The 18,974-nt window shown below is 39.5% G+C and overlaps 1 protein-coding gene across 1 annotated transcript in view; it reads left to right on the forward strand.

Annotated features, from left to right (window-relative positions):
• The window catches only part of LOC126267109 (facilitated trehalose transporter Tret1-like), a 120,346-nt gene that overhangs the window by 26,831 nt on the left and 74,541 nt on the right, over positions 1-18,974 (forward strand). The window contains exon 2 of the mRNA XM_049972009.1: positions 10,210-10,526. Coding sequence (XP_049827966.1) covers positions 10,210-10,526 — 317 coding nt within the window. The remainder of the gene's footprint in view (positions 1-10,209; positions 10,527-18,974) is intronic.

Below are 18,974 nucleotides of genomic sequence, written 5' to 3' on the forward strand. Positions count from 1 at the left end.
GAGTTTGGAGCTATTTTTAACTTCTTTCATGGACAATACGTCTCAGTTAAAAGTATGAAAGTATGAAAGCCGAATGTGCCTACGCGCATCTGATTATGTGTAAAATAGCAAAGTTGATAACTCGTTAGACGTGCTGCTGTGTACCTCACCCTCGATACTGCAACGAAAACTTCCAGGAAATGTGATCGAAGAGGAATCTGAGCTATCTCAATTAATTTCTTCCAAAAACCACAGCTATCAAGAACAACTGGATAATAGGATCAGAGCAGGGTAGGGTACGCCGGATCGAAATAAGCGCAGGTCAGAAATGCACCGTTGTGTAGCTGCAGCCATGGAACGAAAGCTAATCAGCGAAGAGCACTTGCCGGTATGTGCAATACACTAACCTGACGCAACTGATACCTACCACGCTAAAGACCTCAGTTACTAATTAAATTAACAGAAGATAGCGATTCCAACAGGACAATCAATGGTAGACAAACTATAAGTTCTAATTCATGGTCGGTTACGTTAGAGGCGAATCTTCTGTAATGTTTACTGTGTAAGGCTTGACTAATAAACAGATATCATAAAAATACTGTAGTATGTTACATTGTTATGACAATAAGATGTAATAAAGAAACAGCAGTGAAGTAAAATACTCAACATGTGGCATTGTGTAAGGACTCTTTACCGTTTCCTGCCTTCTCCAGCATCGCCATTGCATATTTCCGCGTCTCTTTCAGCTTAGTGGAACTTTGACTCTATCGCACCAACGCGCTTCGTAATTTTTGCGTTTATTCTCGACTTGAACTAGAGACATGCCGAACACTCGTTCTCAAGGTTTTCTCGTTTATGTATCAGTTATCAGCAGATTTTGTTTCCTTGAGAATATATTGCAGCCATACGGACGCGGTTGCCAAAAGAACAAGAGTGCCAGAACTATTCGTTTTATTGGAAACATAACAGTGTCAATGTCGCACCGCCATAAACATCTCTCTTCAGCGGATGGTATTTTTAAGGATACATGTCCAGTAACTTAGCAACATTACATAATTATATGAGGTATACGACTTAGTTCCCGCCGTTTTTTCTCGAAGTTCGGTGCTTTATGATGAAAAACTTAGAAAACATTTACAATTCACACTACTGGCCATCACTGGCTACTAATTTCTCCCATCTTTCGGGGACAGAATGCGAATTCCGCAGTGGAAGAAGTGGGCCTCTTTTGAGGAGATACATGAATCCACCCAATTTTGCACTTGCTCATATGACCGGCAACGCACGTCAGCCCAGCCGTGCGCCATTGATAGAAAAAGGCGATAGTCGGAGGGAGAAATGTCTGGAGAATACGATGAGTGGACTTGGACTTCATACTTCAACGTTTCGAAATAGGTATAACCGGTTATGCGCTATGGGGTCGAGAATTGTCATGCTGCAAAATCACCTTTCCATCTCTATCCCTGCATTGTGGCCATTTGTCTTTTTTTAGTGCTCGGCTCAAAAAAAAACATTCTTTCGATGACGACCTCCTGCGATTGTTTCCATGGGTTTCAGTAGCCTTCCATCGCCATGCCGGTCTTCGACGTCAAAATACCGCTCTTGAAGCGCTGAAACCGTTTTATCCCCGTTCCTTTACTAACAGGTGCTTCACCATACGTCTCACGCAGCATTTTATGAGCTTTAGCCGCAGTTTTCTTCATATTCAAACTTCCCACGAATGACGAGAACTGAGCTCGTAAGATGACATTTCCAGTCGAGAATAATTTTACGATGCTATCTCAAATCGACAAATATTTTGATGGTGTTATGTTTACAAATACCTAAGAATGCTGCATAACACTTTCAACCTACCACCTGCATCACCACTTGCCGCTACTGCCATCTACTGCAAAACGGTGAAAGCAAAGTTACAGTTCTAATAGGAGTAGATTTTATGAACCATTGATAGTGGTCAAGACATAACAACTGGAAGGTGCAATGTTATTAATAATAAAATATGAAAGACACATGTTTTAACTTTAGCTGATGTGCAAACAGCATGAATGAACGTTTATTCTAACAAGCGCAGTAGGCTATCTTAGTAAGACATTGCGAAACACACCCAAACTCGTGCGCTTACTGTGCACGCTTCTCCACATTCATCGCTGATTGGTTGCGCTCCACAACAGTTCACTTCAAAACTATGGTTATATGGAAAATTTAGATTAACTCGACGTGCCCTACTCTGACTTTATGATAAATTTGTTTCTCTCCACCGTTTCTACATTTAATTCTATACCCTAGAAGGTAATGCTAAGTGTTCGGGTTGTGATCCATTATAGAGTCAGAGTTTTCAGCCTAATATTACGTTGATGTGGTAGCGGGGCAGAGAAAGTCTCAGTCTGCAACATTCGAGAAGGGTTTACAGTTCTGGCGTTTTCCCCGTAGACAGAGAAACTTAGAAAAAATTTTGTTATAATTTCAAGACTAGATTTTATTACTACTACGAGTCGGCCAAAGGAAAGAATAATTGTTTTGGATTTACTTTTCAGTCTTTACTTTTAAGTTGATTATTATTATTATTATTATTGTTGTTGTTATTATTCAACCTCGGTTTAAGATAGCCTAAAGACGTAATGTATTCAATGTCACTCTTTGTAGGAAATGTGGAAAGAAACCTGAAATTAATTACTGCGATGATCTCGAAGATCTTGTTGATCAGCTGCAAAAATGTTAATGATTGCTCGGCCACCTGAAAAAATTCAAATGTTTATTTTCACTTTAGAACTTTCGGAGACTGCTAGAGCTCAATGCGCTTTACAAATGAAACGTGGATGTCAGTCTGGTAGCGTAGGAAATTCACAGAAAATTATTTATCGTTAATAAACTTATCTATGTATTGACTGCGACCGTAGGTTCGCCAAGGAGCATAAAAAACTAACTGTCCGAAAGCTCCGTAGCAGTAACTGTCGTCCGCAGTTTTATGTTACTCGGTTTAAATGAATACAAAGTATTATCAACCTTTTGACGTGGAATGGTATATTCACATAATTATTACACTCGGTTGTTAAGACAACACTCTGAAACTAGCATAATCAACGCCGTACAATAGCGAATGAAATTCGACAGCTTCTAATGGCTGCCACAACAGTAAGCTTAATTTCGACACGAGATCAACCCCATGAGTGCCCTTTTTCCTTTACATCGGACTAGAGAGAACTGTATGTTATAAAATCGTTGCACTTCTTTAGTATAAAATCCTTGGGAAAGGAGATGATGGGTGTAGAGATGGAGGGTAGTGGGGACTCAACAGTGAAGGCGTGGTAGGGGGCAGGGATGGAAGAGGAGAGGATTAACCAGGGGATGAGGGGATCAAGGCGGCGGGAAGTGTAGAGTATGCGGATATGTTTGAGGAATAGGAGCAGATGGGGGAAAGGAATGAGGTCATAGAGGATCCACATGGAGGCGTATACAGAAGGCGAGGCGGAGTGCCTGACGCTCAAGGATAACCACTTAATGACTCACTTATTTATATGAAGCATTCTTCCTGGTTTATGTCGAGAACAGTATGCATTTGCCTTACTTCCATACAATCGTCGCTTGAATCCTGTAACTGATTATATCCTACCTGTTCATGGATTGTATGGGCAGACTATATAATTTTACTTATTGACTGTTAGTATGTTGTATAAATAGTATGTTGTATAATCGTTTTCTGTGGGGTATATATCAAGATGTATGAAAAGCCCTCTAGTGGTTAAGTTTTTGCGATCGCTGTGAGCCTATGTAACGTCCTGGAGGCCGGGCCAACAGAGGGCGCTGATCATTGATCTGTCTTTTCTTCAGTTATTTTGTCATATAGACATTTCATCTTTCACAGGTAAGTTATAGGTTGTTGTAGGTAGTGTATTACGAATATTTTATTTTTGGCTGTAAATTCACCACAGAAGTGTCCGACCCATTGTCAGCTATTTTAATAATTTTATATAGTTAAGTGTATGTGTATTTCAATTGGTTTCTATAATAGTTATAAAAATTGAAAAGTCTGCTAGAAGTATTTTACCTAATATGTTTTCATCAGATTATGGTTCTTATGTAAATGAAGAATACATCTATGCACACAGCAGCGATATCTATGAAGCATATAGGCAAACAGATATCTGGTAGCTTCTGCACTTCAGTAGGTTTTGTACCGTAAACCCAGTTGCAAAATGACTGGATGGACGATGTGGCTTATTTTACACTATATTTTAGTTCTATGTGACGATTCTTTGAAGATGCCATTACGGCTTTATCACATAACGACATGGTGTAGAAGAGGTACGCTTTACCAGATTTTATCTGTACATTTCGCAGTATGCTGTATTGTTATGAAAGATAGACTGCACACTAGGTATACATTTTTTATATTGTAGATCTGCAGATGGTCATTACTGACAGAAACCGGTTATCGTCGAAGGAATTTATATTGTGATCAAAGACTGGGGAAAAAAAATTGACTGAAGTGTAAATGTGCTGTGTAACCGAGGAACCAGAAATTACAAAGAGCTATCGAAAATTATTCTGTCTGACAGTCTGCTGGAAAATGCTTTACACTGTCGAATAATTCCTTTATTAAGAGGCTAAATGATACTACTAGTTCCAGGTGGAATCCAAATCAAAACAGTCTTTTCGGCCTCTCACCTAAGAATACAAGGGTCGTGATGTTCAGACCAAAAGTCCATCAAAAGCAATGAATTATTTTCTGCAACTGGGAACAAGACGTTTCAGATGTAGTATTGAAAAGCATTCTGACCCATTTTCCAGATTTTCCTACGTCGATTATAAGATTTTTGCAACTGAAGAGTCCATTTTTTAATTTTTTTGCTCAATATGCTTTGTAATTGCTGAAGACAGACAAAAAGCTGCGGAAACTGTAGTCCACTGGTACCGATCACTGGCGTAGTTGTATAAGAAAGTGCCGGAGCATTCATCGACTACACAAACCACCCTACCTTTTCTTCGCTCGAAATGATAAAGCGCGTTTTGCACACAGTTCTTCCACGAAACATGAATTACTTGCTTTATACAAAGCATATTGAGCACAGCAAGAACATGCTGATTTGTCGATAGTAGCGCCCAGTAATAATATCTCCTCTAGACGTTTACTTGAAGTAAACTTCATAATTTTGTGACTTCTTTTTCCTGGTTTTCTGAGTCCAACCATGTTGAGCAAGACTGGAAATCAGTAATGCTCATTTCACCTACAATTCAGTTGACCTTGACTCGTAGATTTCCCTCAGTAACGGTGTGTGAACTCTCACGAGCAGTTCTAAGCCTTTCGAATAGGTTTTCTTTCTTACTTTCACGAGTTTCATTTTGGCGAATGTTCTGTACTTCGTGTAAGTCTGTCTTCCACTTACACAATACCCGTTCAGTTTTACAAAACATAATTTTCAGGCAGCTTAACTTTAAGAGTTTTCTCCCTCCTTCGCTTAATCAAAAAATTTTCTGCCTTTTTTGTCACTGAAAGCTATTACTCTCTATGGTTTCTTTGCGCTAGGAAGGTACTGTATTTCTGCTCTGGACTTTAATTAGCACAACAATCATCGTTCGTACCACAATTCATGGAATCGTCAGAATTACTTCCTCTTTCTTCTAATGCTTCCACAATTTCCAACAAAATGTTGACATCATTCGAATGCAGTCTAAGTAATAAACTAATGAATAACTCATAAGTACGTCTTCAGGAGAATTATGTGATTGAATACCTCTTCTTATCTTATCTTTGTGGGGCTGAAAACATTAATTGAATGCTACATTAATGTGTAACCCTGGAACCTACACAAAGGGACATGCTGTTAGCAAGCACATACAAAGGAAATATAATGAAAATTAATTCAGTTTCATGTCCATTGTTAACACTTAATAATCCTGCAAAGATAACTAGTAATTGTTATGGATATTAAATAAGTTCCAAAATCGAGTGAATAATAACTGAACGATGTGTTAGTAAAACTATCAATGGAGACTGAAATTCGCTTCCACTGGACGTTTTGCACGTGTCTTTCGTATTTCTCACGTCCGCTCTCTCTCACTAACAACCCTAGTGGCATGCTACTTTCCTTTGGTTAGAAATTTTTGCTATACCCAGAGAAAATCATGACCTTGCCATGTCTACTACAGTTCTCTATAACATTGTTTCTATTCATTGTTATAATAAATTTACATAACAATCCTCCAAATTATCGGTATTAACAATGAAACAACAAAAAAAAGTTCAAATGTGTGTGAAATCTTATGGGGCTTAACTGCTAAGGTCATCAGTCCCTAAGCTCACACACTACTTAACCTAAATTATCCTAAGGACAAACACACACACCTATGCCCGAGGGGGGACTCGAACCTCCACCGGAACCAGCCGCACAGTCCATGACTGCAGCGCCTCTGACCACTCGGCTAATCCCGCGCGGCAATGAAACAACAAAAAAGGAATTCATGATCAGAAATTATAATCAAAATCGAGAAAACGAAACAAATGTGAAAAATATAAGGTACCATGTTGTAGTGTTGTAAGAGCAGTAAACAGAACTTTGATACTGTGCTGACAACACTCCCAGTCTCTTGCAAAAACTGCTTGTGCTTTCTGTATGCCAGAATTCATTGTCTGCCGCCACAGTTCTTTAAAGATCACGACTGTGAGATGTTGGAGATATTCCCGTGATCCGAAGTGAACGAACTTGACGAATTCAGTGAACTGTCCTCAGAAGTATAAAAATTCTTTCTAATGTTTCTGGATTGGAGCTCAGTTATTTAATCAGTTGTTCATCAGTTACTGGACAAGAAACAATAAATCTACATGAATTAGTTCCTATTATACGACAGAAAACTACAAATAAAATTTTAAAAGTAATAACTTACATTAAAAGTACGCTACTTCATCTTGGCGTCCTGTCATTGTCGCCAATTTGATAGTGCCCTTCCCTTTCCTATAAAAATTAAGTGTTTATTGAGTTTATCTATTGTAGTCAAAAACTGTTGTCTTTTGCATACTCTATATATGATTTACCACTCTTAAGAAAGTAGCATTAATTTTATTAAGATAAACAGAATAAGGATTTGGAATATGCTGGGGCACCAATGCAGTCATCATGCATGCTGGTATGTTGAGACAGAGTGATTTATTGCAATAGATGAAATAATGTTTTAGACCATGTGAGGCTCGTCCCAATCGGCTCAGTCTTCTTTCTGTTCCATCCTGTGTATTCATGAAACTGATGTAGGTTTAGTTGAAATGAGAATTGAGAAATATTTGTTCCAACCTCATCCTGAATTTTCAGGTGAGCCTTGAATTTATTTTCTTCGTATTATTCAATTATATTCACAATAGTATAATGGCATCGTTTTATTCCATACATTTCCACATCCTAGCAGATCAAATGTAAGTTAACAAGAACATAATAAGAACTTCTTTATCACAAGTGTGCACATCAAGAAAGCCTAGCAGGACAGACAATGCATACAGGTCGCCTAATACGGTTAGCAATGAATTATCATTGACTTCGGCCGTAGTTTGACACTTCACAAGTTCGTAGGTAAGGTGAGTTGAATGACAATTTTTCAAACTCAGAGAAAAGGTTATATTACACAGTAAAACAGCTATGAAGGCTCAATTACAGTATAAAATGCTGATTGGCAATAGCGAGGAGTGTGTTCTTGGAAAGATAAATATGTTAACATAGAAGGAAAATTCCAGAGTTGGGAAGTCTTGTCTGAAACTATTTGTCTGCAGTGTGGTCCTCTAAGGAAGTAAATCGTCGACAAAAAACAGCACAATACAGACAAGAAGAGATGGAAGTGTGACTCCTTGGTTTATCCACACAAACAACTGCACGTAGCCTTTGAGCGTACAAAATTTACATTCACTAGCAAAAAATAAAATACAATAGCATTCCGTTAGAGCAGATAAATCAGAAGTATAGAACGTACAGCTGATGATAAAGATAAAAACACATTTCAGAGAGGTTACATGTAAGGACCGCTAGTCTCACGACACACGAGAACAAAAATGTATCTTTGCTATAGAGATATGTTGCTGCAGAAAAACATTTGAATATTAGTTGAGTGGATCAGATAACAAACGAATAAATAGTGAGCGGAACTGGGAAAAAAAGAAATCTGTGACACAACTTGACCACAAGAGAGAATCGGTTGTAAGGTTTCTATTGCATAATTTCTTTTATTTCAATCTAAAATATTAATTTGGAAATATGAGAATAAACAATGAATATCGAAATGTTGCTGAATGATAGGAGATGAGCGACTAATTGGAAACAAGATGCTACTATTTATAATTTATGAGAATTTTATTTCGTGTTCACTGCTAAGAACTCTTTTAATTTTTGTACATTTTGTGTACAATTGTTTAATGAGAGGCACCGATATCTGCAGAACTTTCTATTCGAGTCAAATGCTAAACTCTAGGACGTCAGTTACGATTTTTATATAGGTAACTTAAATTTTCCAGATTATTTGCATTTTATGCCCCTGTGTTGCGCTGTTTCATCAGAACAAAATTACAAAACAAAGTTACCCTTAGGTGGAACAGCAGCTTTCTGTATTGGAGGCGAATTTGAAGGACATTTAAATAAATTTATGTCTCATTTTAAAGAAACAATCCCATAGCACGGTTGTGAGGACCCATTCAGTGGAATCTTCTGTTTGGAAATGATGTGTTCTGGGAGGGGCGGAGAGAGGGTGGGGATACAGAGGGAGGCTGATGTTTGAGTAGTATAAACAGTTGTAAGTGGATGAAAGCAATGTAGAGGAGCTTCCTGGAAGATTCAAAATATGTATCCAGCAGGACTTGTACCTGCGATGTTTGCGCCTTTGGAAATGTGTTTTGACGACTGAGCTATCGAAGAATGACACAGAAGCTGCCATCACAGTTCTACTTCCGCCAATACCTCATCGCATTGTGAGAGTCGAGCTTGGATATCTCAGTCAGCAGAGCAACTGTCCATGAAAGGCGGAAGACCTAGTTTCGAGTTTCGGGTTAGCACACAGCTCTGATCTGCCAGGAAGTTTGAAATCCGTGCACACTCTGCTCCAGAGTGAAAAATTCTTTCTAAAGATGCAGAGGCTTCCAGAACTGCATGAAACCAGTCTTCTGAGAAGACAACAGACAACAACTGGGCCGTCTCGCTGAGTATTTACCGTTACCCTGTAAGAGCTATAGCCACTTGGATGGTCGTCAGCTATGGTCAGTGGTGGAACGGCTAGTTGGAGGTTGAGATGGCAATACTCCACCACCTAGGCAAGTTAGCGGTGAGGCAGCAAGTGGAAGCCTGACGTCCTACATATCATCATTGACAGAGCGTTCATGAACACACTTTATTATTCAGTACCACGGTAGTTGTGCCGATGCCCAAAGAGGCCAGTGGCCGCGGGGCGTAAGCTGTATGCAGATGTCAGAAACGGCGCAGGTCATCACGTGACTCCGTGATGCCGTTCTCGCGTGGAAGAGATGACACCAACAGTAAGGCTGAGACCAGTTGGCATCCCACTGCTGCAGCCGCACTGCTTCGAGGTGCCCAAGTATCCTCGGACGAGGAGTGCGAGATCATGACGTGGACCCAGTGTATAAGGAGCAGCACAGCACGGTGATGTGTACTAAAAGCGAGGCAGGCAGGATTTTTCCTGCCCATCGATGGCGGATGAGTGCCTGACCGCCAGAAATCTCCAGGGTTGAAGGTTGGCAGTAACTGAAGTAGGCCTGCAAATGGCTACTGTCTATAGGGTACTACGTCGACAGTATCCGACTTAGCATGAGCATCAGCGCTTCAGCCAGGAGAGGCAGAGTCCATAGAGAGTGACTGGTTCAGCCATGTCGACTTCCAGAGTTGTAGACTCATGAACTCGTAGACTTCTGGACTTGTAGACAGACATAGGTCTTTGCTTGGGTTTGGTGTGCATCAGAATGCGATACCTTTGACTACAAAGGAGTAGTATTTATATGGTTCTGTCCTGTGCTTGTTTCGCTACAGCATCAGTTTTTATCATTCAAGCCACAACATGTCATTGACTCAGATGTGAAGTAACCAGGCGACAGACGTTGCAATGGTTCGAGTTCCTGTGACCTGCAATGTAGTAACTGCCTGGCGTCGTAGTGCAATTTTGTTGTAGCAGCAACTGACACCGATGCAATAACTTTTGGTCGCCTCTGGTCTGACACGTCTGACAAGTCTGTGTCGCGGTGTGCCCGCGCAGCGTCGCTGGCGTACCTGTCGGCGGGGCTGTTCATGGGCTGGAACGCGCCGATGCTGCCGCGGCTGCAGCAGAACTCGTCGCACATCGTGCTGACGGAGGACGAGGCGTCGTGGCTGGGCGCCGTCGGCTCGCTGGCGTTGGTGCCGACGGTGGTGGCGGCCGCGGTGCTCGTCAACACGGTGGGCCGCCGCTGGCTGCTGCTCGCGTCCGCCGTGCCGTTCCTGGCCGCCGCCATCTGGGAGCGCTTCGCCACCACCTTCGGAGAGCTCATGGCCGCCGTCGTCGTGGCCAGTCTGGGCATAGGCCTCGTCATACCGGTGAGTGCCCTGCGTGAAGGTTCTTCTGTTGCCATTTGGTGTTTACATCAGGGGGCCACAGACCTGTTGCCAGAAAAAGTCTTAAAGTCTTAATTCACCTTGAAAAATATCAACTTGTGACCATCAGACTTCTTGATGATGTTCGACCGTCTCTACACATTCACCTTACAGTGCTGCACGTTCTTCCCAACCGCGGATGATTGAGAAGAAACCATGGTTGAAGAAGTCTACAAGTATTTCTTGATACTATAATTTACCAACAGCTGTATGCATTGCAGAAATTTATTTTATGAACTTCTTATACGCTACCAGTTTCGGCCTCACATTGATGCCATCTTCAGGCCCCACACATCATAGTCGTAAAATCGCTGTACACCGAAGGAGCCATATAACTGGATCCGTGAATCAAATCACTATGCGTCAACTCTTTGTGGCCTGATGCATAGCGATTTGATTCACGGATCCAGTTATATGGCTCCTTTCGTGTATAGCGATTTTACGAGTATGACATGTGGAGCCTGAAGATGGCATCAATGTAACGCCGAAACTGGTAGTCTATAAAAAGTTCATAAAATAAATTTCTACAATACATACAGCTGTTGGTAAATTATTGTATCATGAAATAGACGCCGGCCGTTTTCCCACAGTCCGTAATGGATCAACAAAGAACTCTACATGTGGACTGTTCAGGAGAAGTCCTATCGAGGAAACAGAGAAAATTCTCTCGATGCTGCAACGGTGCGGTTACTTGTGCTCGTCCTATAGAAAGTGTTCACTCACTTGATGGTGAATTTCTTATTCTATAGTCCGGTCCATAAGCATTCCCTGTTAAAATAAACTATGTTATTCTACTGAAAAAGCTGTAGTAGAACCAGTAGCATTATACGAATCCAACGGGTGCAACAAATGTTTTCTAGTATCAGGTTAAGTGAGAGATTAATTGAGAGGTAGTTTGCGACTGAAAACGTCGATATATTGTCGCTTGTTTGATACAAAACAGCGCCAATCCCATGTTAACCTTAGTTACATTTTCATTCACACGCTGTCATACTCATTCGCAGTAGGAAATTGATGATAACTAATCGAACCAGTTGCCAAAAGGATTAACAAACGAATTGTCTGTCATAGAATGCTCGGTCAGTTATTTTTCAATTTGACCACCACGAATGTTCAGTTTGCTATCGCGCTTCGTATAACATGGCACGTGGATTTTCGTTATTCAAAAGTCGCGGATTACATATTAAAATCGGAATTCAACAAGTTCGGTTTTTCACATGTTCACGCCCACTTTGCGACACGTCGCTGTCAAGTTTTCGCCACTATTCATTAAAGTCTTCACATTTATTCAGGGCTTCTTATATCAACGTCCAAACATGATCACGGCTAAGATCCAAATTCCACTTAGGCTTCACAAAGCAATTCTCTTAGCGCACAAAACACGCGGGAATGTTCTATCCTGTGGTTGGCTTATATACATCGTAACCGAACCAATATTACTATCGAACCGCGAAATACCGCTTCTTTTACATTTGAACAATCATAACTTAATATCTTTTATGAACAGTTTATCAAAAGAACAATTTTATAAAATTCACAAATATCCAGATAGCTTCAGGTACTAAAATTATAGTAAAATGTATCTTGTTTCACCAATCCAATAAACTGGCTAGTTGCAATTTACAATGACCCTGAGTATGATTCTCCCTCTCTGTACCCACTTCCCACGCTAGAATGTACTCCACTAACAGATATAACAATATTCATTTATTATCTTACTTTCCACTCACACCATCATTCACACCAATAAACAAATTAACAATAATTAATAACAGTTGTAATAATCAAATAATTATAGTTTTGTTTCCTAAATGTTTTAGCTACTTGATAATTTCATAGTCAACGGTTCTCTGTAAGAAACCAATCACCGCTTAAATTTTGATTACTAACCAGTACTGGTGGCCGAAGAATTTCGGCGTACGAAGTCACCCTCGTTCTATCAACGGCCTTGTCAAAGAGAGCGGACAGGCGGACAGGCGTTTAGGCCAATCTCTTGTCACTGAGATGAGAAACTGCCCCTAAAGGCAGAAGAATCAGAGATGATCAACGGCACGTGGATGCAGAAGGCGATGGAAACCATAGCATTAAATACACATAACATGTATCCACAGGATATGTGGCCTGTAATTGATCATGTTATGATCTCTCCATTGGCAAAAGATTCCAGAATAGTCCCCCTTCGGATCTCCGGGAGGAGACAGGCAAGTGGGAGATGACCATGACAAAAAAACTGAATGACAAACGAAAGGATAACGTCCTGCGAGTCGAGACACGGAATGTCAAATACCTGAACGTCGTAGGGAAGTTAGAAATTCTGAAAAGGGGAATGCAAAGGCTCAATCTCTATCTAGTAGGGGTCAGTGAAGTGATTTAGAAAGGAGGCAATGATTTTTGGTTAGATGAATATGGGTAATATCAACAGCAGCAGAAAATTTTATAACGAGAGCACGATTCGTTGTGAATAGGAAGTTAGGGCAGAAGTTGTGTTACTGTGAATAGTTCAGGTCAAGTCAACCAACACCGACAAAGGTAGTTCAGATATACATGCCGACGTCGCAAACTGAATATGAAAAGATAGAAAAAGTATATGAGGACACTGAAAGGCTAACACAGTACGTAAGGGAGATGAAAATGTAATAATCATGGGAGACTGGAATACAGTTGTAGGGGAAGGAGTAGAAGAAAAAAACTACAGAAGAATATTGGCTTGGGACTAGAAACGAGAGAGAAGAAAGACTTACTGAGTTCTGTAATATATTTCAGCTAGTAATGGCGAATATTCTGTTCAACAATAGCAAGAGGAGGACGTATACTTGGAAAAGGCCAGGTGATACGGGAAGATTTCAGTTAGATTCCGAAATCTGATACTGGATTGTAAGGCGTACCTAGGAGCACATATAGACTTAGATCACAATTTAGTAATGATGAAGAGTAGACTGAAGTTTAAGAGATTATTGAGTAAGAATCAATGCGCAAAGAAGTAGGATATGGAAGTACCAAGGAATGGCGATGCACGCTTGAAGTTTTCTAAGGCTGTAGATACAGCATTAAGGAATAGCTCAGTAAGCAATACAGTTAAACAGGAATGGACATCTCTAAACAGAGCAAACACAGAAGTTGGACAGAGAAACACAGGTACAAAGAAGGTAACTGCGAAGAAACCGAGGGTAACAAAAGAAATACTTCAGTTGATCTATGAAAGACGGAAGTACAAAAATGTTCAGAGAAATTCAAGAATACAGAAATACAAGCCGATGAAGAATAAAATAAATGGGAAGTGCAGGGAAGCTAAGACGAAAGGGCTGCATGAAAAATGTGAAGAAATCTAAAAAGAAATGATTGTTGGAAGGGCTGACTTAGTATATAGAAAAGCCAAAACAACCTTCGTTGAAATTAAAAGCAAGTGTGATAACATTACGAGAGCAACGGAAATTCCATTGCTGAATGCAGAAAAGACAGTGCATAGGTGGAAAGAGTACGTTGAAGACCTATGTAATATGAAAGATTTGTCTGATGTGATAGAAGAAGAAACAGGAGTCGATTTAGAGGAAATATCAGTGAAGTGGCAACTAAATGACCGTTCACGTTGATGTGCAGATTGTATGACTTTGGCGACATACCATCTGACTTTCGGAAAAATATCCTGCACACAATTCCGAAGGTAGCAAGAGCTGACAAGTGTGCGAATTATAGCACAATCAGCTTAACAGCTCGTACATCCAAGTTGCCTGCAAGAGTTGTATACAGAAGAATTAGAAAAAGAAGTGAGGACATGTTACATGACGATCAGTTTGATTTTAGGAAAGTTAAAGACACGAGAGAGGCATTTCTGACCTTCCGGTTAGTAATGGAAACCAGACTAACGAAACGTAAGACACGTTCATGGGATTTGTTGGCCTGGAAATGCTTTAGACGATGCAAAAGGGTGTAAGATGTTCGATATTCTGAGAAAAATAGGGTAAATATTACAGAGTAATATATAATACGTTCAAGAACCAAGAGGGAATAACAAGAGAGGGAGACCAAAACCGAAGTGTTCGAATTAGAAAGAGTACAACACAGGAGTACAGACCCTACTGTTCAATCTGTACATTGAAGAAACAATGATGGAAATATAAGAAAGGTTCTGGAGTGGAACTAACATTCAAGGTGAAAGGATATCAATGATGAGATTCGCTCGTGACATTGCTATCCTTAGAGAAGCATAGAAGAATATCGTGATCTGCTGAATGGACTGAACAGTCTAATGAGTATAGAATATAGATTGAGAGTAAATCGAAGAAAGACAAAAGTAATGAGAACTAGCAGGAATAGGAAAAGCCAGAAACTTAATATTAGGATTCTGCCAGCCTTCTTGTAGACTATAGTGACCTGTGCTTTTTCTGTTCGATGAACCTGCGATAGATTATAGTCAAAGATGGGCTAATTCATCCGCAAATTCAGTATATAATATGGTATGGATTCCATTGGGCCCTGGAGCTTTGTTCAGTTGTAACTATCACAGCTGGTTCTCAACACCACTGACACAAATATTTATTTGATTCTTCTTTTCAGTTGTACGAGGATTAAATTGGGGCAGTTCTCACGGGTTTTTCTTTGTAAAGGAACATTTCATAACAGAGTTAAGCATTTCAGCTTTTCCTTTGCTACTCTCAGTTTCAGTTCCTATCTCATTCGCTACTGACTGGACGCTAACTTTGGTGCCTCTAACAGCCTTTACATACCAACAAAATTTCTTTCAGATATAGGAAAATATCTTTTGATAATATTCTGCTTCGGTAGTCACTGAAAGCTTCATGCATTCCTCTTTTGACATTCAGCATATCTTTGTCTATAGTCCTAGACTTTGATTTACGCCTACTATGCTGTAATCTCTGTGTCTTTATTAGTTTCTTTACAGTGATTGTACACCATGGAGGGCACCTCCCATTACTAACTGTTATATTGGTACATATCACACCATTGAATGCTGAACCATTCTTTTAATCTTGAGCCACAGTTCTCCTACGTGCTCCTGCCATCCACTGAAAGTTTTAATGTTACTTATTGATTTTTTATGTAGTTCACAAAACACGCATATATTAATGCTTGTTCTAGTAGTCCTTTGTATTTTGGTGATTGTTGTTGCCACAATCGCGTCATGGTCACTGATACCAGTTTCGATGCGAACATCGTCTGCGAGGTCAGGTCTATTTAATTGCTATTAGATCCAATATATTTCCATCACGAGTGCAGTTCCTAACTATTGTAACGTCCCCTTCGAAAAATTACAAAACGACTGTGCTGGGAAACGTCTATGTTATTTGATTTTCAAACAGCTCAGCAAAACTGAACAAACTAAGACATTTCTCTCTTTGCTTATTCTGATCAGCACTAAACTGACACACAATATTTTTAGCGCAACGCAATCTGACTTTTAATAATCCCCACAAAAGAATGGCCCTGACTAACAACAACCTATACCTTTCATAAATCACTTACCTCACAAAAATTTTCGTTATTCGAACTACTGCCATACAGCGAGCGCCAATATTGTCAGCTAAATAAAAGAATCTAACTACTGAAGGCACTAACTACTGACAGGCACTAACTACTGATAGGCGCCAACTACAGTTAGCAAATGAGAACAAACAATGTATTTCTCCCTCTCCACATCCACCACTCCTGGCTGTTCACCACCAACTGAGCAACGCTACGTGCTGTTCCCATCCAACTGCCCAACACTACAATAGCGAATATTCCAACAATGACAACCAGCCACAGGCACTTCACAACACCGTCAGTGATTTTCATACGGAGTGCTACGTGGTGTTGCCAACATAGAAACTTAAACAGCCAACTGACATAGACCTCATGCTCCCCACAAAAATTTTTAGAAATTGTTTTGGCAGTGCAAAACACTGATTTGAAATTTTTTTCATAGTGACAATAACAAAGATTTCAAATGCACACACTTATTGGTACCCTGTTGGTCAAATGCAAAAAATTTTCTCATGAAGACAGTCCTAATCACGCATCAAAGCAGTAAAAGAAAATTCAAACTGAAGTGGTGGATTTCCATGCAGTCTCGAAGAAGTAATGTTGTCCTTTCAATGGAAAGACAGTGCTGACTCTTGACATGCAGACAGGTAATGGGTCACAACAGAGCAACCCACAGCAGAGTCAGTCGAAGTTTTGAAGGATATTGGTAGGTAGGTAATCAGAGAGCAGACCCACTGTAGTTGGTAGAGATTATGGTATTGGTGGGCTACCAAAGGTGCATATCCACTGCAGTCCTTGGGTAGAGATGGCTAGCAGCCTTTCGTTGCCACTGTGTGCGTGCAATCACTATTGAAGAGTCTGGCCGATAACGTAGCAAGTCGATCAACTACCACTTGTGCACTCAACAAACTTTTGGGAATGTCCTTAGAACCAGCAGTTCTGTTAACCAGTCCCTTGCTAAAATATCAACACATGTGCAAACACTAACAGTATACTGTGCATATAATATGAGTAACAGAAATGTGTGCACTGAAATGAATCCCTCTAAGTTACTTAACTTGATGAACTGGAATCAACACCAATTTTATGACATGAGAATACAACTACAAAGGTACGGGAAATATCATTAAAAACATAATAATACAGAAATAATTTGCAGTAATACAGGCTTTACAAAAGAATAGAAATAAATATGTACATCAGTGTTACAAGAATTCTGACATAAGTAAATAAATTACAAAATGAGAAAGGCTTTCGAAACATTAACTTCACACATGAGCATTAAAACAGAACAGAATAAATAATGTCCAAACATCTTTACAAAGTAAATAGCATATTGTTAATGCAGATTATATTTGAGGATAGCAGTATTCCTCACCATAGTGAATGTAGCTTAGTAATAGATAAATTCTACAACATAACGCTTATCAGATAAACTCATAAAGACAGGAAGAACACAAATACACAAGGGTACACAAACACATAGCGAAATAACACAAAAAGAAAGAACAGGATATGTTTTCAGTGTAATATTTGGTACTACAGTCCAACCCAAAACTTCATTCTATAGGTCATTCCTCTTATTTCAACAGTTTCTGCCACAAAAAAATCCTATCCTCATATGCTTTCTGTATTTATATATTCACATATTTCTTACCTCTTTATTTACTTTCCATTACCTTACCTCATCATTTGTTTCCAAGAAAATTTCACCTAAACTGTTGTCCCTAAACCCAAATTTTTTGTTCATATCCTCTTTCCAAATAATTATTCTTCATTGTACACAACTTTTTGGCCAAATCTTTTTCTTTACCTTGTCAATGCATATCTTTCAATTCATCACAACTCGTTCTCTTATATAACCTACCCCCTCTTAAGCTAACTTAACTCAATTGAGCTCAGATATGTATATACTTGAGAATGAGGCAATGCAGCAGCAATTAACACAAACAGCAACGACAAAAAAATGCAAATTGGCGAAGCAAGTAGCAGTATATCTCATTTAGCGAGAAAATGCAAATTTACCACTACTATGAGCCAATGTGCATCAACAATAAAAATAAATCAGTAGTAAAACTGGCTTAATACAATGTAAAATTCAGCAGGACTATGCCTGGCAAATGCAATAACTTATACCTAAACATGATAAAGGTCAAGCAGAAAACATATTATAGTAAAGATAGGAAATGTCTAATACCTACATCAGATCTTAACACTAGAGTGATGCTCCACAATAACTTATTCTACCAAACAAGTTACCAAATCATTGAAAAAAATTATGTATGCAATTCCTGTGAAGTAAGAAAGTATATCATAAAATTATTATTTAATGCATATGTAGAAAGAAAACATTTCTGTTAGTACACCTACTAAATTTTAAGTTAACCAATGCTGCAGCACAGCTAGAAACTAGATGTTCAATAAAATGAGCAAATATATACATAAAGCAAGGCATGAAATGTCATTCACTAGCCGTATGGTATTTCAGTAAATATCAGCAATTGCGAGCTCCAGAGGGTAATTATATGTCTTCAAGTATGAGTGTGCCGTATTTGCGATGCTTTCTACAGAGAACTGTGAACACCGTGGTTAAGGGCCTCTTTTCTTCTCCACATGTGCCCCTGAAAGGCCCACACTAATGGCTTTTCTTCCAGGCAACTGTGGCACAGCTGGGTGCCCACAGTGCATTATGTCAAGGTCATTTGCCTTCTTTATCGAAATATTTACATCAGTTTCTGCTACAGTTTGATACAAATAAAATTTCACATTTCGAGAAATTACAGTAGAAATGTGTAGAAACGAAATCTCATGAATAGCAGTGTTGTGATACATCCACACATGTACACACACATTTCATAACTCTTAAAGTACGGTTCTTGAGTTTCAACATCCTTTTTCACAAACCAGTGT

The sequence above is a fragment of the Schistocerca gregaria genome, chromosome 4 (genome assembly GCF_023897955.1).
Source record: "Schistocerca gregaria isolate iqSchGreg1 chromosome 4, iqSchGreg1.2, whole genome shotgun sequence".
NCBI lineage: Eukaryota > Metazoa > Arthropoda > Insecta > Orthoptera > Acrididae > Schistocerca > Schistocerca gregaria.